The sequence below is a fragment of the Canis lupus genome, chromosome 16 (assembly GCF_003254725.2).
Source record: "Canis lupus dingo isolate Sandy chromosome 16, ASM325472v2, whole genome shotgun sequence".
In the NCBI taxonomy this organism is placed as follows: domain Eukaryota; kingdom Metazoa; phylum Chordata; class Mammalia; order Carnivora; family Canidae; genus Canis; species Canis lupus.
The window spans coordinates 19,500,940-19,526,061 of NC_064258.1; the positions used below are offsets into that span (position 1 = coordinate 19,500,940).

General features: G+C 39.2%; 1 protein-coding gene across 9 annotated transcripts in view; it reads left to right on the plus strand.

The window, feature by feature from the left end:
• RBM33 (RNA binding motif protein 33) overlaps positions 1 to 25,122 on the plus strand; it is a 145,100-nt gene that overhangs the window by 26,883 nt on the left and 93,095 nt on the right. For 8 of the 9 annotated variants that reach the window (XM_025451667.3, XM_025451680.3, XM_035700068.2 and 5 more), the window contains exons 2-5: positions 6,717 to 6,795; positions 13,714 to 13,762; positions 20,368 to 20,444; positions 22,584 to 22,896. In XM_025451667.3, the coding sequence (XP_025307452.1) occupies positions 6,717 to 6,795; positions 13,714 to 13,762; positions 20,368 to 20,444; positions 22,584 to 22,896 (518 nt within the window). Of the gene's footprint in view, positions 1 to 6,716; positions 6,796 to 13,713; positions 13,763 to 20,367; positions 20,445 to 20,610; positions 20,678 to 22,583; positions 22,897 to 25,122 lie in introns of those variants that run through there. The other variant, XM_025451674.3, reaches the window with a different exon arrangement.

Below are 25,122 nucleotides of genomic sequence, written 5' to 3' on the forward strand. Positions count from 1 at the left end.
ATTAGCCTGACCTCCAGGATCCTGGGAAAACCCCTCTGGAAACTTCTTTATCTCTGTCCCCCGCCCCCCCAGTATATATTAGCAGTCATCCCCTGGGCATATGGCCTACCGATACACGTCCTGAGGGTCTCATGAGCATGGCTTCCCTGAACTGTAGTAAACGACTCTTTCCTAACACCAACTAGCCCCTCAAGGTCTGGAAACCTTGCTTCCCAATTCCTTAGAGACCCCTGCTCTCCTTCACCCCTCCCCACTCCTCATGACCCCCCTGCATCTCTCTCTGCCTGCATGTCTTGTCCATGCTTTAATAAAACCATGCTTTTTACTGAAGACATCTCAAGAATTCTTCCTTGACCCTTGGCTCTTGAACCCCAACATTTCACATCACTGTCACTTCATTTACTTAAGTTTTTCTGTCAGCATAGTTTCATAGTTTTTAATGTACAGGTTTTTCACATCTTTTTTCAAATTTATTCCCAGTATTCCATATTTTTTGTTACTGAGAATTTGGTTTTTAATTTAGTTTCCAGTTAGTCATCACTTGTATGTAGAAAAACTATTGATATTTTGGTATTGATCTTAGGTTTTGCAGCCTTGCTTGATTCACTTACTAGTTTCATTATTTTTTGAAGATAGATTCCATGTGATTTTCTATGTAGTTGGTCATGTTTGCTGTAAATAAACACAATTTTACTTGTTCCTTTTCTGTCTGAATTCTTTTTCTTGTCTGGTTTCACTACATAGAGCTTTCAGGACAGTGCTGGAGTGAGGTAGCTGGAGTTAAAATCCTCATCTGATTCCTAATCCTAGGTTGAAAGTGTTCGTCTCTACCTCTGTTCCTAGTTTGGTGAGGGGTTTTTTAAGGAATGAATATTGGGCTTTGACTAACACTTGTTTTACATCTTTTGAGGTGATAATTTGATTTTCCATTTGTAGTTTATTAATATATTACATTTTCTTAAACATTGATTAATTTTTGAATGTTAAATGAACTTTTCATCCTTGGGATAAACCCATGTGGTATTGATGTAATTGTCCCTTTAATGTGTTACTGAATTTATTAATTTTTTTAAAAGGAGTTTTGCACATGTTTTTGTGAGAGAGAGTGGTCTAGTTTTGTGTTTTTTTTTTCTTTTATAATGTCCTTGTCAGTTTTATACTGGTCTGATAGAAGGAGTTTGAAAGTATTTTTCTTTTGTTTTTTTTGAAAGTATTTTTCAAGTCTCAATTTATCTCATCTAATCTTTATTATTCCTTTTGCTGTCTTTTGGTTTAGTATGCTTTTCTTTTTCCAATTTCTTAAGATTTAAAGTAAAGCTGTTGATTTGAGGTCTTTCTTTGTTAGTATAGGCATTTACAGCCATAAATTTCTCTCCCAGGTACTGCTTTTGCTTCATCTCATGAACTTTGTAGTTGTAGTTTTGTGTTCCTTTGTCTCAGGGCACTTTATTTCCCTAGTTATTTCTTCTTTTACCTCTTGGTTGATGAAGTGTGTGTTTAATTTCCACATATTTGTGGATTTTCCACTATCCTTCTATTAACTGACATTAATAGGTGTAAGTGAAGTCTGTTCCATCTCCCACTCTACTCTGGGCTGTGGAGACCTCTGAAATCACTCCTAGTTTTATTATTTTAGTCGGAGACTATGCTTTGTGTGATTTTGACCTTTTTAAAAGTTTATTAAGAATTGTTTTATGGCCTGACATATATCCTTGAGAATTTTCTATGAAAACGTGAGAACACGTGAGAAGAATGTATTCTGTTGTTGGGTTGAGTGTCCTGTATTTGTTAGGTCTGATATCCAGTATAATCTCAACCATTATATGTATAAGAACTGTGAGTTCACATTCGTTGGTGAGGGAACAGAGAAAAAGGACTTTAGCATTTCTTTTTTGCAATTCAGTAAGCTACACAGAGTCAGCTAGCAACAGATTCTTCCTATTTTTGTTTATCTGTGAGTATCTTTATTTCATGTTAATTTTTGATAGTTTTGCTGGTTCTAGAATTCTTTGAGCCCTTTCTTTGCTGACCGCTCTGTCTGATGAGAATCACCTGTTAATCTTACTTGAGTTCTCTTGCGATGAGTTGTTTTTCTCTTGCTGTTCTTAGAGGTTTTTCCTCGTGTGTGAAACATTTTGACTATGATGTTTGTGTTTGTGTTTATTCTACCTTAAGTTTGTTGGGCTTTTTGGATGTATAGATTAATCCATACCAATACATTTGGGAAGTTTTCAGCTATTCAAATATTTTTTCTCTTTTTCTTCTTTCTTCTGATACTTCTATTACATATTTATTGGTGTGCTTAATGGTGTCTCACATTTCTCCGAAGCTATATTCATTTTTAAAAATTTTTTCCTTTTTGTTCTTTGGATTGGATATTTTTTTTTTTCTTTTGGAGATTTTATTTATTTATTTGAGAGAGAAAGTGAGTGAGTGAGAGCACTAGCCCGGGAAGGACAAGGGAGAAGCAGACTCCCTGCTGAACAGGGATTCCCTATGGGGCTCAGTCCCAGGACCCTGGGGTCATGACCTGAGCCAAAAGCAGATGATTAACCAACTGAGGCACCAGGTGTCCTGGATAATCTCTTTATTTTTAGGATACAAATTCTTCTTTCAACTTAAACCTATTGTTGAGCCCTTTTGGTGAATTTTTCATTTCAGTTTTCAACTGCAGAATTTTTTTTTTTAATAATTTCACATCATGTATTTGATGGGACAGTGTTACCATACTTTCCTGTAGTTCCTTAGTCATGTTTCATTTAGCTCTTTGAATTACTTAAAACGGTAAGTATCTAATCCTTTCATAGGCAGTTTCTGTTGCCTGCTTTTTTCCTCCCAGTGGACTATGGGCCATGCTTTTTTGTTTGTTTGCAAGTCTTGTAATTCCTGTTGGAAATTGAACATTTTAGATAATGTATTGTGTCAGCTCTGGAGCTGATCTCCCTATTTCCCACCCCTGGGCTTATTACTATTTGCTTGTTTACTTGTTGGTGACTGGCCAGGTGTCCGTGAAGTCTGTTCCATCCCCCACTCTACTCTGGGCTGTGGACACCTCTGATACCACTCCTCAGAGGCCATAGCCTTGGGCATGTAGTTATCCTGGGGTGGTGGTGTGTTGGCGGGGCTATTTCTGATCACACTTTCAACAATGTCCTGGGGTATAATTTGCTTTGTAAACCCATGCAGTTAAATTCATGCTCCTTTGATTGAATGGTGTCTGAGGTCAGTGAAATCTTTTTTAACCCAGGGGGGCCCTTCCCACCAGTCTCCCCATTTCATTTCTCTCTGGCATGCTAGGTAGTTAGTTAGTTCAGGCTTTAGCTCCAGTGACTCTTAACTGTCCTTCCAGTTAGCTATCCAAAATTATCACTGTTTTTGAGAGTACCTTTTGGCCAGAACTTTTTTGCGCCCTGTTCCATGAAGTCGGCTCCTTAGAGTTTTGGATGGAGTTCTGTTGTTCTAAGCCTTGCTTTTCTCCCTTGGGGAAACCCGGAGTCAGAGCTCTTGGGCTGTGGGTGGGGACCGTGGTGTACTTGTCTCTGAGTGACATCCTTCTTTACTTCAGAGCTGAGTGCCTGGATGGTGGGGCTGGAAAGGAGGGCGGAGTAGTTCTAGGTATCTTTGGCTGGCTTTTCTTGGTGTGAAATCCCATGAGCTAGGTCCGTTGCTGCCTGGACCCCAGCAGCATCTCTTACAGGTAGGGCCTGGATGGATGAAGGGAGCTCCTGCCTCTCAGTGGCACTCCTGCAGAACTTAGCGCAGGCCTGGGCAACAGGGGCAGGATGAGGAATGTGGAGGGCCGAGTTCTTGGCTGTATCAATCTGGAGCAAAGTTGAAGCCCCACTGAACTGGGAGGTAGAGAAGGCACTAAGAGGTCCTGATTTAAAAGCCACAGATTCTTGCAGTTCTTTGAGCAGATTTCTTGAAAAAGTGTTTTTCATTTGATGCCTTTAGAATTTTCATTTCTTGCCTTTAGAATTAATTCCAGAGACTCTAAATGGTCATTTCAGTAAAAATAATTCTTACCAGTTTCACAGGGAGTGGGGTTGTACCATCGTGCTGGATATGGCATTCCTCAAGGGTACCAGTTTTCTAATACTTTCATCCTTGGATTTTTAAAAAATCATTTGTTTGGGACTGTATGGCTGGAATTAATGTATTATTACCTTATTAGAACTTGATTGTTTAGTTCCTAGCCCTAGGCTGGAAAAATTTCTGGGGCGTTCTTGGTGTTTTTATGATCTGACCCCGCTATGTAGATTCTCTCTGGGGAGGTGTCTGTCTGCTGCTGCTGCTCCTCAAGGCTCTTTGCTCGCGTGTATATATCTAAGAGGAAAAACTTTTGTTCCAATTATTTGTTTTTCCTAATTAAAATTTAAAATGATATAGGAGATGTACTCTATGTGAGATATAGACTTGATAGGGGAAAAATGTAAAATGTCTTGTTAATATTTTCTGTTTTGGTTACATGCTATAATATTTTGGATATGCTAGGTTAAATAAAATATGTTGTTAAAATTTCACCTGTTAAAGTTTCATTCTTTTTACTTTTAATGTGGCTTCTAGAAAATTTATAATTATATGTGACTTGCATTTTATTTCTATTGGTCAGCAATTCTCTATAATGTCTACATCACTTAAATGAGGTCTTTGTTTTCTGTGGTTAATTTGGAAAAATGTAGGGATTACAAAAATCATATAAAAGTATCTTAACTTTTAGCAAAGCATTAATTTTTTCCCTTTCATGTAATTGCAGTAAGGATATATACTGAAAAACTTATTTTGTATGGAAAATATCTTATTAAAATTTACAATTTAAAAAAAATTCTAGTGTTAGTGATTTTTCATGCCTGATAAGTGTTCAGTAGCGCTTTGTACTTAAATTTTTTTTTAACTTTTTTTGAGAGCAAGAGCATGTGCATACGACTAGGACGGGAGGGCAAAGGGAGAGAGATTCTTAAGCAGGCTCTATGCCCAGCATGGAGCCTGATGTAGGGCTTGATCTCACAACCCTGAAATCATGACCTGAGCTGAAACCAAAAGTCAGACACTGAACCGACTAAGCCACTCTGGTGCCCCAGCATTTCTAATAGTTATATGTGGAATTTCTGTATTTAATCAATTTATTTATTTGGGTACTGTGTACTTGATAGGGGTACATGATGAGGTAGGGCCTTCTAAGTCCCTCCCCTTCTTTAGGGGGTCTGGGATGGAGACTGCGCAGAGGGCAGGAAATTCTCAGTGTGTTGGAGGATAAGTCAGGCAAGGACTCTCCAGCAGCTGAGATCCTCTCTCTTTTCTTGTGCCCCTGCTGGAGGTGGTGGTCAAGGGGGCTCTTACTCCATGAAGGCCATATAGACCATAAGGTCCACCACTCAGGTGCTGTGGTCAAATTCATTGTCGTATCAGGAAAGGAGCTTGACAAAGTGATATTGAGAGCAGTGCCAGCCCCGGCATTGTAGGCCCACTGACATGTTGGGGGATGGGGACACAGAAGGCCAGGCCAGTGAGCTTCCCACTCGGCTTAGGGATGACCTTGGCTACAGCTTGGTGGTGCCAGAAGAAGCAGGGATGATGTTCTGGGCAGCCCCTTGGCCATCACACCACATCTTCCTGGAGGGGCTGTCCACAGTCTTCTGGGTGGCAATGATGGCATGGACCAATGGCCATGAGTCTCTCCACAATGCCAAAGTTGTCATGGATAACCTTGGCTAGAGTGGCCAAGCAGTTGGTGGTGCAGGAGGCATCGCTGACAGTCTTGAGGGAGTTGTCATACTTCTCATGAATCATGCCCATCACAAACATGGTGGCTTCAGTAAAAGAGGTAGAGACGATGACCCTTTCAGCTCCACCCTTCAGGTGAGTCCCAGCCTTCTTCATGATGGTGAAGACCCCAGTGGATTCCACAGTGTACTCAGTACCAGCATTACCCCATTTGATGTTGGGGGATCTCGCTCCTAGAAGATGGAGATGGACTTTCCATGGATGACAAGTTTCCCATTCTCAGCCTTGATTCTACCATTGAATTTGCCATAGGTGGAATCATACTGGAACACCCCACACCATTGGGTCTCGGGTGCAGCTGACACTGTACAAGAAGTGGCCATCTGTCATATAGGAAGGAGCAGAGAGCCAGAACTTTTACCTCTTAAAATCTTATGTTAGGAATCCTTAAATGAGTTGTTTCAGTACAGATTTTCCTCAACTCATGATAGGGTTATGTCCTGATAAGCCTGCCCTAAGTTGAAAATACTGTAATTTGAAAATGTATTTAGTACGTCTAACCTGCTGAACATTGTAGCTTAGCCTGGCCTACCGTAAGGCAAATCGTGTAACCCAAAGCCTATTTTCTAAGAGAGTGTTGACTGTGTATTGAATGCTGTACTGAAAGTGACAAACAGAATGGTTGTGTGGGTACAGATGGTTGTTAGTGTATTGGTTGTTTACCCTTATGATCCCTTGGTTACTTGGTGCTGTGGCTGCTGCTGCTCACTGCCCAGCATCCCAAGAAAGTATCATACTAGTATTGCTAGCTTGGGAAAAAACCCAAATTCAAAATTTGAAGCATGTTTTTTACTGAATGCATATTGCTTTTTCAGCATTGTAAAGTTGAAAATTCTAAGTTAAACCATTGTAAGTCAGGGACCGTCAGTATTTGAGTTATCTATGTCTATTTTAATTTAGTAAAACTGATTATCATGGCCTCTCTTTCACAGATGATGACTTTGACCAGTTTGATAAGCCTGGTGCAGAGCGATCTTGGAGAAGAAGAGCTGCAGATGAGGACTGGGACAGGTACCTAACAACTGGTTACTTGTAGTGCATGCTGATTTATCTCATTCTGCCACTTGGCTCTTCAGGGATTGCCCGTCCCCCCCCCCCCCCCCCCTTTTAAGATTCTGTTTTTAAGTAATCTCTGCACCCAGTGTGGGGCTCCAAATCACAACCCCAAGATCAAGTGTTACATGCTCTACCAACTGAGCCAGCCAGGCATCCCACTCTGCAGAGATTTTTACGAGAACAGTATGTTGGCCAGCAGATGCTCTTTCCCATATGGGTCTGTCACTGCTGGGCTGAAGTGAGGGCAAGGGCAGGCCTTCCAGGTGGAAGGCTTTCTGGCAGGCTCCCATTCCAGGCCTGAATTGTCTGTAGGGCACTGGTTATCCTGTATCCCTTTGTTTTTACACAGTGATGATAATGATTTGGTGGACCCCAGAGCTATTATTGCCAGAGTTCTTTTGTTCTGTAGCTTACTCAGTATTTGGCTAGACTTTAAAATTTTTGCCAATTTAATATGTGTATGATAGTACTTGACTGTAATTTAAATTTGTATTTCTATGAATACTAGCAAAGATGAAAATATCTTCAGGGATACACACACATGTGCACTGAAAGTTAAAAACGTTCAGAGTAGTGATAAATGTCAATTCTGCATAGTGATTGAAATTACTGGTGAGTGGTTCTAGTAGAAGTTAGAGGGACACATGCTGGGAGAAGTACAGGGGGGCATATCTGGGCAGTGGGGGATCTAAGATAAGGATCATTCTTTACGTGTTTTTGTTTTTGTTCTTAAAGATTTATTGTTTTTAGAGAGAGAGATCTGGGGGGAAGGGCAGAGGGAGAGAGAGAATCTTAAGCAGGCTCTAGGCCCCTGCTCAGCACTGCCTGACATGGGGCTTGATCTCACAGCCCCAGGATCACGATCTGAGCCAAAACCAAGAGTCAGATGCCTAACCGACTGAGCCACTCAGGTGCCCCCTATGCATTTCTTGGCCTCTTAAATGCTGTGTTGAAAATGTAAAAAATAACCTTGTAGTTAAAGTCACAAAGTTTAATAATAAAGGTAAAAATAGGCCTGAATATTAAAAATGACAATGGTCTTCTATAGTAGAAAGAAAACCTGATGGCCATTTGAAAACTATGATGCTCCAGGAGTTTTACAAAATAATCTACATTAAAAATTATATACATTAAAAACTTAACAGCCTACATAAAGATGTTAGTGGCTCCTAGGCAGTCTATAAAAGATTACTTAGAGCTTACAACAGAATCTATAAGAGAAATGGCCCTACCTGAAGGTAATGACAAGTAGTTTTGTTTCAAAGATTGTGAGGGGGAGCTGAATAAATATCTTAGTAGTTCACTCACCATTTGGATTTTCTCTTCTGTCAGTTGTTTGTTCATATCTATGTGTATTTTTCTTATTGTTTGTTTTTTCCTTATTGAATTTAGGAATTCTTTATATTTGCTGCAATTTACTTTTTGTACTTGAATATCTCTTCCCAGTCTGTGACATGTGTTCCCTTAAACAATAGCCTTCAGATGGATTTTTATAAATAATATAATCAAATGTATAACCTTTTCCTGTATGGCTTTTATTTTTTTTATTAAAATATGAACAGTGTACTTTGGAATCATTTTAAGAGTTAGAGGAATGTTGCAAGAGTGACACTCTCTCATGGGGCCTCAGACTTGCAGTTGCCTCCTGCCACATCCGCTGTCCTCTCTGCTCTCTGCACACCTGCTCACTGAGGCTGTCCTGTTTCCCCACTCCCCTGCACAGTGGTCTGCAGGCATCAGGCTGTGTGCTTCCCATGTACCTCAGTGTGTACTTTTACTCGTGTGTTTCCCAAGAACAGGTACATTCACTTACATAGCCACCCTATCACTTCGAAAACATGTAGTTATTAACAAACACAGAATTGTGTTTTTTTTAATCTATAGTGGTTATTCAAGTTTTGACAGTTCTCCCAAAAATGTGCTTTATAGCCAAAAATGAGTTTCTTTTTTTCTGATTCAAGTTTCAATTCAGGATCATACAGTGCATTTTGTCCCCTCTTTATTCATCTGGAAGAATTATATATCCTTGTCTCTTATGACTGACATTTTTGAAGAGGACAGGCTCTTTATTTTGTAGACTCACTCTCAGCCTGGATTTGCAGAGCTAGATTTAGGTTATATATAGGAATACTAGTTGGCAGTGTGGTGGCCTTCCCAAGGGCATCACTTTCATTGGTTTGTGATGTTGGTCAAAGTGCTTTCCACTTTTTGTCCTTAAGATATTCTTCCCTGTTCTGTGTCCTGGTGTATTTTGAATGTTCCTATGAAAATTGTGAAGTGTTTTGATTTTAATTTTTTATAGTTAAGATATATAATTAGCCTGAAACTGATCGATTTTTAAGTTATTGAGAATTTCAAGACTATGTGAAAATAGAAGAGTACAGTTTACCCAGTGTGTCGTCATTCAGCTTCAGCAGTTATTGTTATAGTCAGTCTTGTTTTATCTATAATCATCAGAGATATAAGTTCATCTGAAAATATTTCAGGTTGTATCTCTTTAAAAAATGAAGGATTTACAAAGACAACCACAATAGAGTTCTATTTTGAAAAACTCCCTGAATTGTTAATGTCTTATTACTGATGGTCTCTTGGAAGTATCAGGGCATCACACACATCACAGTGTGGCCGTGTGTCTTTATGCTCTTTTATAGTTTGTGGAGTCCACATTACATCCCTAGATTCCAGGTTTCCAGGTGATTGGTAGACTTTCCAAGTGTTGTTTCATCTATAGGTTTTCCTGCATTTTTTTTTTTTTTTCTCTGCAACTTTTTAAAGAAACAAGGTGGTTTGTCTTATGGAGTTTCTGCTTTTGCTAATTGTATTCCCTGGAGTGTTTTTGGTGTGTTCCTTCATCTCTTGCGTTTTCTGTAAATTAATAGGTCTAGAAGTTGATAGGTTTACGTTTGAAAATGGGCAGGAGGATAGATGATCCAACTTACTTCCGCAAACTACTTGGCTCCTTTGAGGTTCTAAATAAGTGTTTGATTCTTTATTTACCGGTTTTCAAAATATGAGTCGGTTCCTTACATCCTCCAAAGGTGGATTTAATTTTGAATCCTTTCCAACTCATAGATATAAATACTACATTTGTATTTTAATCCATTGCAGTTGTTATTTTTATTAATATTTGGACCGTTACAATATCTGTTCAGTGGGAATTTCAGTTGTCAAAAAGTTAGTTGGCTTTCTGCTGTCATGGAATTGGGTTTGGTTGTAATGTGAGGCAAAGCTTCGGTTTTTCTCATCCTCCCTGGCCTGAGTGGCAGCTGTTCCATCTTAATTTACGAACACGTGCCTCCTTTCTTCACTCATTTTCAGTGCATGTTTATATATGGAGGTTCTGTATAATGTATCACAGCCTCTTGCATGTACTCTCTCCCATAATAGAGGGAGAAATTTGAAAATTAAGAAGAGTGAGTCAGAAATTATGATCAGCTCTTACTGCCATGTTGCATTAATGGTATATTTGGAAGAACATGTCATTGTTGAACCAGCGCCTGAAGTTTTTAAGTATTTTTTTTTCTTTTAAAGATTTTATTTATTTATTCATGAGAGACAGAGAGAGAGAGAGAGAGGCAGAGACACAGGCAGAAGGAGAAGCAGGCTCCATGCAGGAAGCCCAACATGGGACTTGATCCCAGGTCTCCAAGGATCCCGCCCTGGACTGAAGGCGGCGCTAAACCGCTGAGCCACCTGGGCTGCCCCATTTTTAAAGTTTTTTTGAGGGATGTGCTCATACTAATCTGTATCCATATGGGTGAAGGACAGCATACTCAAGTTGTAGCTGAAAGTGTTGTGATGACAGGGCTCTTTATAGGAGAGGGTTGGTTAAAGAAGCAGTAAAAGTTGGTCAGTGCCCAGGGCGTAGCAGCAGGCCTGAAGGGGAAGAAGTGTTTTAGAGCCCAGTGGGAGTTGCATTGGTAGCAGCGGATGGGACTGAACCGTGCAGGTATAAGGGAGGGGGCAGTCTCTCCTGCTTGGGAAATGTTCTGTGGGGTCATCCCATGGGCCAGGGCCATCCAGGGGCAAAGGCCAGAGAGCTTGCATGAGTCTTCCCAGAGAAACCTTCTGGAAAACGGAGTTGGCAGAGACCCGAAGAGGATGGCCTGGAGAGGGCAGGCACACTGACATAACGGGCTGAGGGGCAGGGTTTGTTGTCAGTTATACTTGTGATTTTGAAAGGCTGCAGCCAAGTGGCTGACTACAAAATATTTGTTTCCTGAAAATGTCTTTCAGTATACACCTGTGTACTAGTAAAAGCATACTCAACAAGCTGATTGTCTCTAATCTTGGATAAGAAACAGCTGCCAAAGAGGCTGTTCTACTCATGTAGTGATGATTGGTGAGAGCCCGGAGGAGTCTTGCAGTGGATTCCAGGAAGCCTCTTCAGACCGCCCTGTGCTTCTCTCATTTCCTGACCCAGCAGCGGTTGCTGGCCAGGGTGCAGTCTCTTTGAAAGGACTTGATTGGGCTGGTCACTCCCACTAGTTCATTGTTTTTGGTGACAGTTGGTATAGTTTTGGTAATGCTTTATATTTTATAAATTCCTTTCTTCTTATGTACATCTTTTGCAAGGCTCCATCTTGATGATGATAGCAAGGAAGTAAATTTGCTTTCTGTGTGGGATTTGTGCATAGTAGTCAGGATTTGGATCCTGGAGCTAAAGCATCTCTGTTCACCTAAGGATTTTGCCACTTCCTAGCTGAGTGACCTTGAGCCAATTAATTATTTAACAACTCAGGGTCTTTGTTTTCACATTTAAAGAAATGGGGGATGATGTAAATGTCTACATAATGGGATTGTGATATCAGTGAAAAAGCTAATACATGTGAAACAACTTAGAATGGTTCCTGGACATCATATACTGAACGGATACTCACGATGTCTGTTGTGTTCATATAGACCTAGGCCTTCAGTCTCCCATCCTGCTTTCTTATTTCATGCTGTTGTCTTTGTTGGTCATGGAAGCAGCTATTCTCCATATCTGTGCCCTCCTCATTTATAAGTTTTAGTTTTCCTTTCTCTTCTTTGAAAAAATGCTTCTATTTAAGTAAAATAAATCATCAAAGACTGATTTCTTCTTCCGTATATACCCCTTGTTAGCAAAAGGTACAGATGGTTTCTAGATTTTTGCTTGTATATTTACCAGTGCCTTTTTGTATTCTGGTTTTAAGAGTTCTCAGGATCCCATGGGCAGATGGTATTCCCTTTCATTTTCAGTTATTTAGAGTGATGGCATCGCATGGATTTTTGTCTTCAAAGGGGAGAGTGTCTGTTTTGGTCATATAGAATCAATTTTCAAATGGTGTTCCTGTCAGTATTGTGACTAGATCTTTTCTTCCTCATCCATAGAGGATGATTGTAACACTGAAGATGCAGACATTGTAAATGAAAGCTGATTAGGTGATTTGTGGAAATGATGGAAGAAATTACATGTTATTCTCTGATAGTTGTCTTATTCATACATATAGGTCTGTGAAAAGATTTACCCCATGGGTAAGCTCTTGTCCTGGGTCTGTCTGTGCTGTGTGACTTTGGGCCAATTATTTAATCTCTTATTCTTGTTTTATCACAAAATGAAGATAAAGGATTTATATAGGGTAACACGATAACAAAAAGGTGTTCAGTACATGAACGATTTGCTGAGATATTTCTAGTTCTTTAAAGGTGGTACATATAAACAGGCATTTCTGTTATAACTCTGGTGGGCATTCCCATAAAGCCTGGTATCTGTAAAGTAGCACACTACAAGTAAACATGGTTTTTGGATAAAGTAGTGCTCAAAACCTACAGAAACTTGTAACCAGAGTGCTTATAAAAAAGAGTAGCAGCAATAATAAGAATATTGGTGCATTTGCACCTGGAAGCATAGTCTGATTGTTTTCTCCTTCTAGATGTCATCCTTAAGACATCGGGTTCCCCAGAGCTAAGAATATATATTTCAGTGGTAGCCATCTTCATCAACCAAAAAAACAAAAAACAAAACCCCAAAAACCATACAATGGGAAATGTCTTTAGCTTTTTGATCTGGTAAGGGTTTTGAATTTAATTGTGACATAATCTGCTGATCACTTCAGAACATAAACATGCTGACAGAAAAAAATTTCAGACTACTAATAGGACTTAGATGTTACACAAAGGTCACTCTCTTAGTCACAGTGATTTACTTGTATGCTCTTATCATCATTGTTTTTTTCTCTTTTCAGTTTTGCAGTTTGACAAGCGTCAAATGGTCTCTCAGTGGTTTTGATTTTGATTTTCCTAGTTAATGATGTTGGACTATTTCATGATAGGTTTTTCTTTAAAAAAAGAGAAAAAAAAAAAAGGATCCCTGGGTGGCTCAGCAGTTGGAGCGTTCTGCCTTTGGCTCAGGTCGCGATCCCAGAGTCCTGGGATTGAGTCCTACATCTGGTTCCCTGCATGGAGCCTGCTTATCCCTCTATGTCTCTGCCTCTCTCTCAGTGTCTCTCATGAATAAATAAATAAAATCTTTTTTAAAAAATAGGTTTTTCAAGGCAGGAGAAAGCATAGATGTTACCTATTGTAATTTCTTTGTTTACTGATTACTCAACAGGTCCGAAGAGATAAAAGATCTCAATATGAATTGAGATCAGAAGTCTAGTGAGAGCCACCTCCTTTAGCAGAGCCTCCCATACTTAAAAGACCACATGTTCTCTATATATTTGAAAATACATTCTCATTATTAATACATAAAAGGGAAGCATAGCAAATTAATATGTAAAAGGGAAGCATAGCAAATTAAACGGGAAAGTACCCAAACTCTGAAGTCCTGGGTTGATTTCCCAATGATCTGCAGACTTTCCAGTGTTGTAGGAATAATGCAATGGTATGTCTTTTTTTCTTTCTCCCCAGCGAACTTGAAGATGACTTACTTGGAGAAGATTTGCTGTCTGGCAAAAAGGTAAGAAATTGAGGTCTTCTGAAACCAGCCTCCAGCTGTTTAATTGCACTGAACATACAGGAATGAATCTCATGAATGGGATGTGGTATTGGAAGGTTGGGTGCAGAATGTTTTGTGGATTGAATGATCTTTTGAATGCATAGAGCACTGACTGTTTAGTTTGTTAGTAAGTTTTCCAGTAACTTACACCTCAAGTGATTGGTCCTTTGATGCAAATATTTTAGTTCTTACTCAGTTCAGCAAGTGTTGAGTTTGTGAAAGCAGCAATATAAAACGACCACTTGCTCACGAGAAAACTAACATTTGGAGGCTAATATTTTGCATTCCCTTTTTGAAAGTCCAGAGCTCAAAGATAGCTGTACTCAAATGTAACACACGTTCAGATACATGAGAATAAAAGTCTAAAACCGAATACAGGTTTCTCTGTAGTTAACTCGAAAATGTATGAAAATGTATCTATATATCGTGTGTGTATATATGTTTATGTTACTCTACCAATAACATAAAATATACGTTAAAAATAGAAATACATATCCAAAGATTAAAGTGAAATACTGAATTTTTTATTAACTGTTTAAAAAAACTTGTTCTTACTAAATATTAAGGTAGTTTTTTTATACTTAGTTTTTAAAGTCTTAGGATTGTGCTGGTTCCTTACTGTCCACAGTAGTTATACATAAGCCTGTTTATTATACTTTAGGTGGTAAGGTCATGTCATTTGTCAGATTTATCAGATCTGATTATATTTTCCTTTTAATCTCCTAGTATAGCTGATGAAGATCTTGTGCTAGGTGAAGTTTCAGTGCTGCCATTTTCTTGTTACTATGTTGCATTATTAGTTTTTCGCTAAAACATGAGTTTATTGTAGGATTCTTTTGAAGCCACTTTCCTTTCTTTGTCCTGTTTGCTTCCTGCATCACTGGCCCTCAGGTTGCCTGGCTTCAGCCTGCCTGTCTTTCCTCCTTTAAGTGACTTTTGTCACCCTTAACTCTCAGTAAGAATTAGTTACCTGTAAATCCACTTGATCTCATGTAAGTAAATGGGGAAATATCAAAATATTGAAAGTGAAACCCTTGAGATGGTCCCTCAGTCCGTCCTTGTTTGAGGGGCTCATGCTCTGGCCTCAGGGTGCTCTGCACTTGTCCTGTGATTCAGGGTGCCAGGGCTAGTCCTTCCTATGTCACGGTCACGGAGGAAAGTGAGACTGTTTCTCTTTGTGACTCAGTGAAAATGACCTTGCACATCCTTGAAGTACTCTCACTTGGGAGTCCTCTACTCTAATGTAAACATGTTTTTTCCTTTGTAATTATTTAAGATATTTCAGTGAAGTATTTTACTTCAATCAGATGTTAAAATGTTTAGATGTAGTAAGATACTTTTTATGTAAGTTGGATTTCTATCCTTAGGCAAGCCTGGGGCAGGATAGTTTGTCCCATGTTTCTTTCTTTTTTTTCCTCTTTTAAGATTTTATTTCTTTATAGACACACACACACACAGAGAGAAAAAGAGAGAGAGAGAGAGAGAGAGAGGCAGAGACACAGGCAGAGGGAGAAGCAGGCTCCATGCAGGGAGCCTGACGTGGGACTCGATCCCTTCAGGATCACGCCCTGGACTGAAGGCAGCGCTAAACCGCTGAGCCACCTGGGCTGTCCTGCCCCATTTCTATCAGGATGTCCCTCCAGCCCTAGTTAATTCTTTTGGTGTACATTTGTTCCCATCTTGTGAGAGCTTTGGTCAGATCTATCAGTAAAGATGGAAAAGCACAGTTTGGTTTGGATAGTAATGCTGACTCTTCTGAGGAAGTAGCCTCACTATTTCTTAATAGACTCATTGATTGCTGTGCCTTAGCCTCCATTCCTGTGGAATAGGAGTGCATGAGGGCGGCACCCTGCTGCTTCTCTTCTGCTGCCTTCTCTTGGGGGTGGGGCCCTCACCCACTTTGGCTGGTTGGGAAACTTGTTTGATTGGGAACAGTATATGTACTCGTCTCTCCTTTCCAGCGCTGTATGTTGTGGGAATCAAAGGGGCCAAATGTATCAAAAAAGAAAAATATTAAAAAAAGTAGATATAAACCCTCATGACTGACGTTTTGCCATAATTCTTAAATTCTTTTTTTTCATATATTTTAAAGTTAACTTACTATATATAAAAACACTTTTTTTAAATTTAGAGTTCTATTATTGTCATTTTTCCCTTGTCATGCATGAAATGTTTAAGGTATTTTATAATACCTAATATTATTAGGTATACTAGGCTACGTAATATTTCAGTTTGTGTATATTATAGTATACCTAGCCATTCCTACATTCACTGAGGTTATATCTAGCTCATTGCTATGACTTTTTACTTTTTTGCTATAACTCTTATTTTTTGATTAAAAAAAATTTTTTTAAAAGAGGGCTCCATGCTGGGCATGGAGCCCGACATAGGACTTGAACTCACGACCCCGAGATCAGGAGTCGGACACTTAACCCATGGAGCCACTCAGGCACCCGTGCTATGACTTCGTTAAAAGAACTTTTTATGGAAAGTGTTAAGCATATATAAAAGAAATGAGCAATGTGACCCTCCCCCTCATCACTGTCACTGCTTCAGCAGCTTTCACTTAGAGGCAGTTTTGCCTTATCTTTGCCCACTTGCTCCCTTTCCTGAATTATTTTGAAGTGAATCTCAGACATTATAATGATGTTTTAATGTACAAATGTTATGCTTTTGAAATTCTTTTCTTGGCAGATTTCCATAAAGGAGAATTTCTGGCTAAGGGCATAAACTTTTAAGACTCTTGTCTCTGTTGCCTACTTGCTTCCCAGCAATGAGTTGAGCAGCAGGTGTGTGAACATGTCTTCACCTTTCCAGTCCCCCAGGCGTGGTATCACTTCTCTTTTAAAATCTTTCTCAGTGAGGTAGACAGAAAATGATTTGTAGTTAGTTTACTTTGTGTTTATTTGATTTCTAACGGGATTGGATGTTTTGTCGGGTATTTATTAGTGAATTTATTGTTACAGGTACATTTGGCCTGCCCACTGTCTTTCCTCCACTTGAGTCCCCATGAAATATACAGAGATGTAGCTTTGTCTGGAGAGAGGCTCCTAGGCCAGTGGGCCAGAGGGCCGCTCAGCCTCTTACTGAGTAGAGTGACTACATCCCCCCAACTGGGCAAATCGGGAACAAGTTCATCGGTGTTCAGAAGGGAGGTTGTTAGGGTGAAATCTTCAATGTAGGTTACAACTGAGAGGTTGCAAACTCAAGATGAGAAGCTGACATGGCCTAGCCAGAGCTTTGAGAGATGGGGGAGCCTGTCAGCAAGCGACCCCCTCGTCAGTTGATCTGTCTTTCTTACTTTGCCGCAACTGGTGACAGGCACGTGCTCTGTGATACACTAGACCTTCCACCCTCTGGGGAGCCCCGGAGAAGCATTCTTTTTCTTTTATACTGTCTCTCCCCCCAGGAGGGGCATGACTGATCTGTCTGGTAAGGTTGGGAAAAGGGATTTTGCTGGCATTCTGGCCGCTTTCTCTCACTCTGGGGATGTGTTTGCCCTACCTCCCTGCAGACCACCCCAACAGAGTCCTAGCTAATAACTCTGCCTTTGCCTCAGAAATGGTTCACTTCCATTCTTGGGGATGTGCTTGAAAATCAGTTTTTGCCTCAAAGATAGAGTCTAGCTCTCCATGTCTGCTTGATTGGTGAAGTGGGGATTTTGGTCAGTTGCCTGGTAGGTATATTACTCATCACTTTCAGAATCCATATGGGAAGTTGAATCCTCAGAATCCAGATGTAAGATCTGATTACCACCAGGGCCTACCACAGCATACATTCCTGTTTGGTGAATTATTTATTGGTTCACTGATTTTTTTTTACAAGCATGTAAAAGTTTAACTAAAAAAGCAGCCTCTTAATGAAGTTTGGTTTTCATTGAATTGTAAATTTTTTTTAAAAGATTTTATTTATTTATTCATGAGAGACAGAGAGAGAGAGAGAGAGAGAGAGAGAGAGGTAGAGACACAGGCAGAGGGAGAAGCAGGCTCCATGCAGGGAGCCCGACGTGGGACTCGATCCCAGGTCTCCAGGATCAGGCCCTGGGCCGAAGGCAGGTGCTAAACCACTGAGCCACCCAGGGGATCCCCTGAATTGTTAATTTTTATTTATTTTTCAAAATATTTAAATTCAATTTGCCAACATATAGCACTCAGAATTGTTAGTTTTTAAAGATTTCCCATGGTTTTATTTATTTATTCTATTTATTGGGCAGCTAAATTTAGGCAGGCCTGGCACATCTCTTTTAGCGGAGGACAGATTATGTGGGCTACTACTACTTTATTTTGGCTCTGTTAAGCAGTCTGTTTCTTTTTCATACAGATCCATTCTCCTTCCAAGTAAACTACATGGTCTATGTTGTTATTTTATGTTACTTTATGTAATTTATTTTATTTTTTATTTTTATTTTATTTTTTTGAGTAGGCTCCACACTGAGTCCAGTGTGGGGCTCAAACTTACAACCCTGAGATCAAGACCTGAGCTGTTGGATGCTTAACTGATTGAGCCATCCAGGCACCCTGTGTTATTTTATTTTTTTTATAATGTCAGCCATTAAGTCCCTTGAGATCCATAAGAACTAATAGGTTTCATATTTTTTGGCTTATATCAAAAGTACTATAAATGAAGAATGTGTAGATAAGTTTGAGAAGCCTATTTTTATAAGCTATAAAATGCCAGGAAAGATTGCTTGTTTGTTTGTTTCCTCTTTAAGAAGAAAGTCAAGTCTTTCTCTTTTCCTTTTTCTTTCTTTACTTTCTTGCCTAATTGTGTGTTCAAGGGACATCTTTTAGAGAAGTGGTAATTTATATATACCCTGAAAGTAATTTGAATAGAGGAGTAAAGTGTGAAGGACCCTCCTGTATAAGTATACGATGCTGGTGGTATATTTAACTCAACAAAACCTGGGACTGTAGAAAGTTGAGCAGTTGACAAAATCACTAGGCTTCCTCTTTGTAGCTACTGGTGTGATGAATGCACAGGCCTGTCAAGAGCAGTCATGTCTATTTTCTGTGTCATCTCTATTAATAAAGTTTTCTTTATTTTTTAAAAAGATTTTATTTATTTATTTGGTAGCACAAGCAGGGCGAGTGGCAGGGAGAGGGAGAAGCAGACCCCCTGCTGAGCAGGGTACCCCAATGTGGGGCTCCATCTCAGGACCATGACCTGAGCTGAAGGCAAACACTTAACTGACTGAGCCTCCCAAGCGCCCCCTAAAGTTTTATTTTAGTCTCTTACCATTTTAATTTGGCAATGCAGTTATCTAAAATCTGCTTCTCTTTTTTTTAAAGATTTTATATATTTCAGAGACAGAGCATGAGTGGGTTGGGGGGAGGGGCAGAGGAAGAGGTAGAAGCTGGCTGCCTTCTGAGCATGGATCCTGGCTGGTATCGTGACCCAAGCAAAGGCACTTAACTGACTTAGCCACCCAGACACCCCTAAAATCTGCTATTTTCTAAAATTCTCCTTTTTTTTTTGCTTTAAAAAGTCTTCAGATTTTGGATACTACTGTTAAATTTAGTCAAATCTTTTTTTCTAGGGGCACCTGGGTGGCTCAGTGGTTGAGCGCCTGCCTTTGGCTCAGGTGCTAATCCCAGGATCCTGGGATCGAGTCCCATATCAGGCTCCCTATGGGGAGCCTGCTTCTCCCTCTCCTATGTCTCTGCCTCACTATCTGTGTCTTTCATGAGTAAATAAATAAAATCTTGAAACAAATGTTTTTTTTTTTTAAGTTTTTATTGTAATTCCCATTAGTTAAAATACAGTGTAATGTTAGTTTCAGGTGTACAGTAAAGTGATTCATTACTTCTATACATCACCCAGGGCTCATCACAAGAAGTGCCCTCCTTCATCCCCATCACCCATCTCCCCCATCCCCCACCCTCTCCCCTCTGTTAAGCGTCAGTTTGTTCTCTAGAGTGAAGAGTCTGTTTCTTGATTTGTCTCTCTCTTTTTTTTTTTTGTTCTGATTTTTAAATTCCACATAGAGAAATCAACTTTAGTCAAATCTTAAGGATACCATTCTTTCTTGTGTTTGATAGGGAAAAAAATATTTATAGATGCTGCTAAAGAACTCTTCTTTTTGGGATCCCTGGGTGGCGCAGCGATTTGGCGCCTGCCTTTGGCCCAGGGCGCGATCCTGGAGACCCAGGATCGAATCCCACGTCGGGCTCCCGGTGCATGGAGCCTGCTTCTCCCTCTGCCTATGTCTCTGCCTCTCTCTCTCTCTCTCTCTCTCTCTCTCTCTGTGTGACTATCATAAATAAATAAAAATTAAAAAAAAAACTCTTTTTGTTAAATTTAGAATAAATGTGATCATTAAGCTTGTTGCTTCTATACTTGATTTTGCATCTGAAAATTTGAGGTAGCAATTATGTCGTGGAATTTCTCAGTTGTCAACTGGTCATATCAAAGTGAGATAACTTAAAAAAAAAAGTGAGATAACTTACTGAATGGCATATGCTTTAATAACAAGGTTAGAAATAATGCAGTCAACGTAATTTTGCACATTTGTAACAAGTCTTTTTGTGGAAGTGGCATGCATTAATTAAATTTCTTATTTTAATTAGAATCAGTCGGATTTGTCAGATGAAGAGCTGAATGATGATCTTTTACAGAGTGATAATGAGGATGAAGAAAATTTCAGGTATTCATTATTAGCTCATTAAAAATTTTCTTTAAATTGTTAGTAACTGTAATTTATAAATATAATGGAATATAATTGTTAATGTGATATACTTTAACATGATTTTATTTTAAACAGGATATTAATATAACACATGAGAGCCATATATATATTTTTCTATAAATAGGTATTGGTCTTGCATTTGATGACCTCTATAAGTTCTATTGAGTGCAGGTTATGAAAACTCAGTAAAGGTATGTACTGCTCTTTTAAAGAATTCCTTTATTAGATGGGGGCAATGGACTTAGGCTCTTAATACTGCTGGCTGCAGTTTGATGTTGCTGCTTTTGTTTTTATTTGAGGCCATTTTTATTTATATGTAATCTTTGACTGAATTGCCATTTTGGAAATTCCTTTGGACTGTATTTTTATTTTTTAAAGATTTTATTTGAGAGAGAGAGTGAACATGAGTGGGGGTGGGGTGGGGTAGGGGGATGGAGAGGCAGAGTGAGTAGCAGACTCCTTGCTGAGTAGGGAGATCAAGACCTAAGCCGAAGGCAGATGCTTATCTAGCTGAGTTACCCAAGGGCCCCTGGACTGTACTTTAGACTCTAGTTGACAATCTGAATGTAATTGTTTTAGTGAATATAGTTACTTTATTCTTTGTCAGCTGTTTTAACAAAATATTATGAACTAGGTAGTTCATAAACAACAGAAATTTATTTCTAACAGTAGGGGCTAGAAAGTCCAAGGTTAAGGAACCAGCATGCTGACTTTCTGCTTTCTAGTTCATAGATGGAGCCTTCTTGATACGTCATAGGGTCAAAGGGTGAGGGAGCTCTCTGAGCTCTTTGTAAGGGCATTAATCCCATCATGGGGTCCACCCTCATGACCTAATCATATCCCAAAGGCTGCACCTCTAGGCACCATCATACTGGTTGTCAGGATTCAACAGATGAGTTTTGGGGGGACACAAATATCCAGTCCACAGCAGTCATTAGTGCCTGCTTGTTGTTGATATAATAAGCTCCATTATAAGAAGAGGAAGAAGTATTTAGTATACTCTTGTAGGGGAGTAATTTTTTCAGTTTTACGAAGGAAACCTTTGTGGTGAAAATTTAAAGAGACATCTCTTGGTTATAAATGAAGTTAATAAATATATGCTGTTTATTATTGAACTATAGATTTATAACAGGTTTTCTAACTTAAAGTAATCTTTATGGATAGAAATAGTTTTAAGTTAGTTGATTCTACCAGTTATTTGAGTTTCCAGGTTCTATTGTGTGACATCATTATTAAATTTTGTTTGGTCTTTTGCGTTATTTCAGTTAGCCCTCAAAATATGGCAGTTTGGAATTTTTAGTCAGGTAATACCTTTGGGTCTGTGTGGTGTACTCAAGTTTCTTGTTAGGGTTAGATACATAATTAGTACTGTGCACTTAGGATTTTCTGCAAAATCTTGCGCTGTAGGTGTTGCTTTCTTGCGCTTACTGTTTGGCATGTCACTGTTGTGTGATTCATTGAGTGGAATATGATTTTTTTTTGTGGTTTTAAAACCGTCTCTGGTATTTTACTCAGAAATTATAAACTAAGTTTTTTGAAAATTGGTGGTTAGTACAAATTTTATTTATTCGAGCATTGAAGTGTATTTTCACACAACTTTTTTAATATTTTGATTTTTAAAAATAGTTTATAATTTGTGTCATAGATGTAAAAAGAATAAATTGTTCTAAAATTCCATCTGTGATTTTCTGTTTATAAAGTAATAGTCCTGTTTTTACTTTGGAATCTTGGAAAACAGATACCATCCTTTTCATTCTGGAAGTTAGAGTGAAATACAGTCTTGCTTGTTTTCAGACTTGGCGTTTTGCCAGACTTGTGTCCCCATCTGGTTGATCTGCTTCTTTTGGGTAAATAACCTGCAGCTGACGATGGTGTGGGTGGGTGCTGCCTACAATAGGGGTGTGTGGTGCAGGCTCAGGATGGCACACTGAGCTCTCATTTTCAGGCACAGGTGGAGGAGTAATGTGCATTTATCAGTCATTAGAGCAACTTTTCACCAGTCATGGTTTACATCTTCGTAGCAGTTATTTAGGTAGCGATTTAATTTTGAACTTTACTCTCTAATTGGGCACCTTTCTTTGTGTTTTTATTCTCTAGTTCTCAGGGTGTCACGATTAGTTTAAATACTACATCTGGCATGGTCACATCATTTGAACTCTCTGACAACACTAATGACCAATCTGGAGAACAGGAATCTGAGTATGAACAAGGAGAGGATGAACTTGTTTATCACAAGTCCGATGGATCTGAATTATATGCTCACGAGTACCCAGAAGAAGGACAGTATGAAGGCCATGATGCTGAGCTGACGGAAGACCACATGGAGTATGTGGAAGAGCCAGAGGAGGAGCAGTTGTACAATGATGAAGTGTTAGACATCGAGATCAATGAGCCTTTAGATGAATTCACAGTGAGTCTTTTTCCTTTGTATGGCCAAAGATAACATGGCTGCCTGGGCATAGGTTTCTAGACTGATTTGAAATCTATTTACCTCCCTCGGGAAGAAGGGAAATTAGACCTTATTATCACTGTCTGCCAGTTTCTTTATCTGAGCTATGACAAAGTTTGTGTTGACAGCTTGTTTGGCTGGAGGTAATGCCCCTTTGTCATTCGGGAAGGCTGCACAGAATTGTGACCTTGAGGATTGCACCTAAGGAAGAAAACAGCTTTGTGTGGTGGAGATACACTGTCAATTGTTAGAAGTACTTAATGCAGAGCTTTTATCCGGGCTTTAGACAAGATCTGATAAAGTCCTTCCAAGGTGAAAAGATTATTGACCTGCTAAAGACATCTTTAAGGTGCTAATATTCTAGAGTGATTGATGTCCTGTTCATTCATCCTGTTTTGTAACTGAGAACTGTCTAAACATGAATAAAGAGATTGGAGGTTCGTTTGGAAATGTCACACATAATTTGTTATCTGTAATCAGGAAACAAAGATTGTGCTGATTTCTGTTTCAGAAAGATGATTTTGATAGGTAGCTTTTTAAAAAAGTTGAACGGTCAAGAAAGCAAAAGGTACTAGTGAAAGATTACTCATCTATCTTAATGATTCGTCATTAAAGGACACTTGTTTTTTAAAAAAGCACTTAATGAAATTTGTGTGGGGAGGACATGATGTTTCGTGTTTTCATGGTACTGCACATCCACTGAGATAGAGCCTCAGCAGGGCTGTGGGGATGGGGTGGAGGCACGCAGAGTTAGGGGTAAGAGCTTTGCGTTTAATCTCTTAATATTTTTATTCAGAGAAAGCTTGCTTTTGAGAAAAAATTTTGAAATCTGAATTTTTGGTCATTGGTCATACATATATATAAATAGAGATTGTTTATGTGAACCCTTGGAATACTTAGTTCTAATCCTAATTGTGTTTATTTATCTCAGTAATGTTATTTTTAAGATTTGATTTGTTCTGAATGCTTTCTCTTTAGTAGATACAGTAATGAAAAAATGTTTGTATTTTTGGTAGAGACATGTAAAAGGCATCATGGCTTGTTCTTTCCATAACGGTAATAGTTTGTTTTGGTAATAAATCCATCATTGGTGTGGACAAGTGCTCTATGGTTTACTGGTGTGTTTGTATACTCTCTGAAAGAGGGATACTATAAATTTAAAATGATCCTTAAATATCTTTTAAGGATCTTTTAAAACAAGATCTTTTAAAAATGTGCCTAGTTATCCTCTGTTTAAAGCATTTTATTATTTCTCCTGTTCATCAGTAAGACAAGATGATTGGTTAATCATATGTGGGTCCTTTTTTCCCTTGTAAATTCAGCAGTTCAGCACATCTTTACTGATGTCCAGGCTATAATAGGAGATATGAGGCATGGCCCCTGCCTTCTGTGAACTTAGAATTTGGTGGAACAGATAGATCAGTGTGGAAAGTGCTTGCTTTAACAGCACCAGTGTGCCGCATAGGAGGTGTTTTTCACTGTGGCATTCTGGCAGAGGTGGTTGTAAAGAGAATTCTCATAAGTCAGGACTTTCCCCTCTCTTGTGTTCCATTGTCAAACTAGAGGTTACATTTAGGCCCCCGGTTGTATAAAATCCAGCTTAGTTATCTGATGTCCTGTGGTCTTAGGTTCCAGTATCAAAATGAAAACAGTGTGGCAGTTTGGTATACTTACAGTTCTTTTCCACATCAAAATGAATTGTATTTTTTAGAGTAGGGGAAAAAAAACAGTTTTGCTTAGAATTTCTGAAAGCATCGTTATCTTTTCACAGGGAGCTGTAAATTTGAAAGGTGAGGCAAAATAGTTGAGTGTCCCATGAGCCGTGTCAGCTCACCTCAGCACATTTAGCTTCATAGCCATGGTCGCTCTTTTCTCTCTACCGTTTCTTTCGGATTGTTGGTTTCTTCATAGTTACCACGGTGCTGGAGTGTGCCATTACCTTTTCTTTGGATGGAGGAGAGAGATGGCCTTAAACTGTGGCGCCCTGCTCCAGCTCTGTAGCAGGCTGCCCCTGGTGCATAGTGAGGGGATTGTTCGTGAGTAGATGAACGAGCACATGACTAGATTGTGTGCCTTTGTGTCCCCGTGGCATTTCAGTTTATCAGATGACTTATTTCACCGTGGTTCATGCCCTAGTTAGGAACCATTAACTTGTCCTCTCAAGGTAGAATCGAACTTGACATGCTG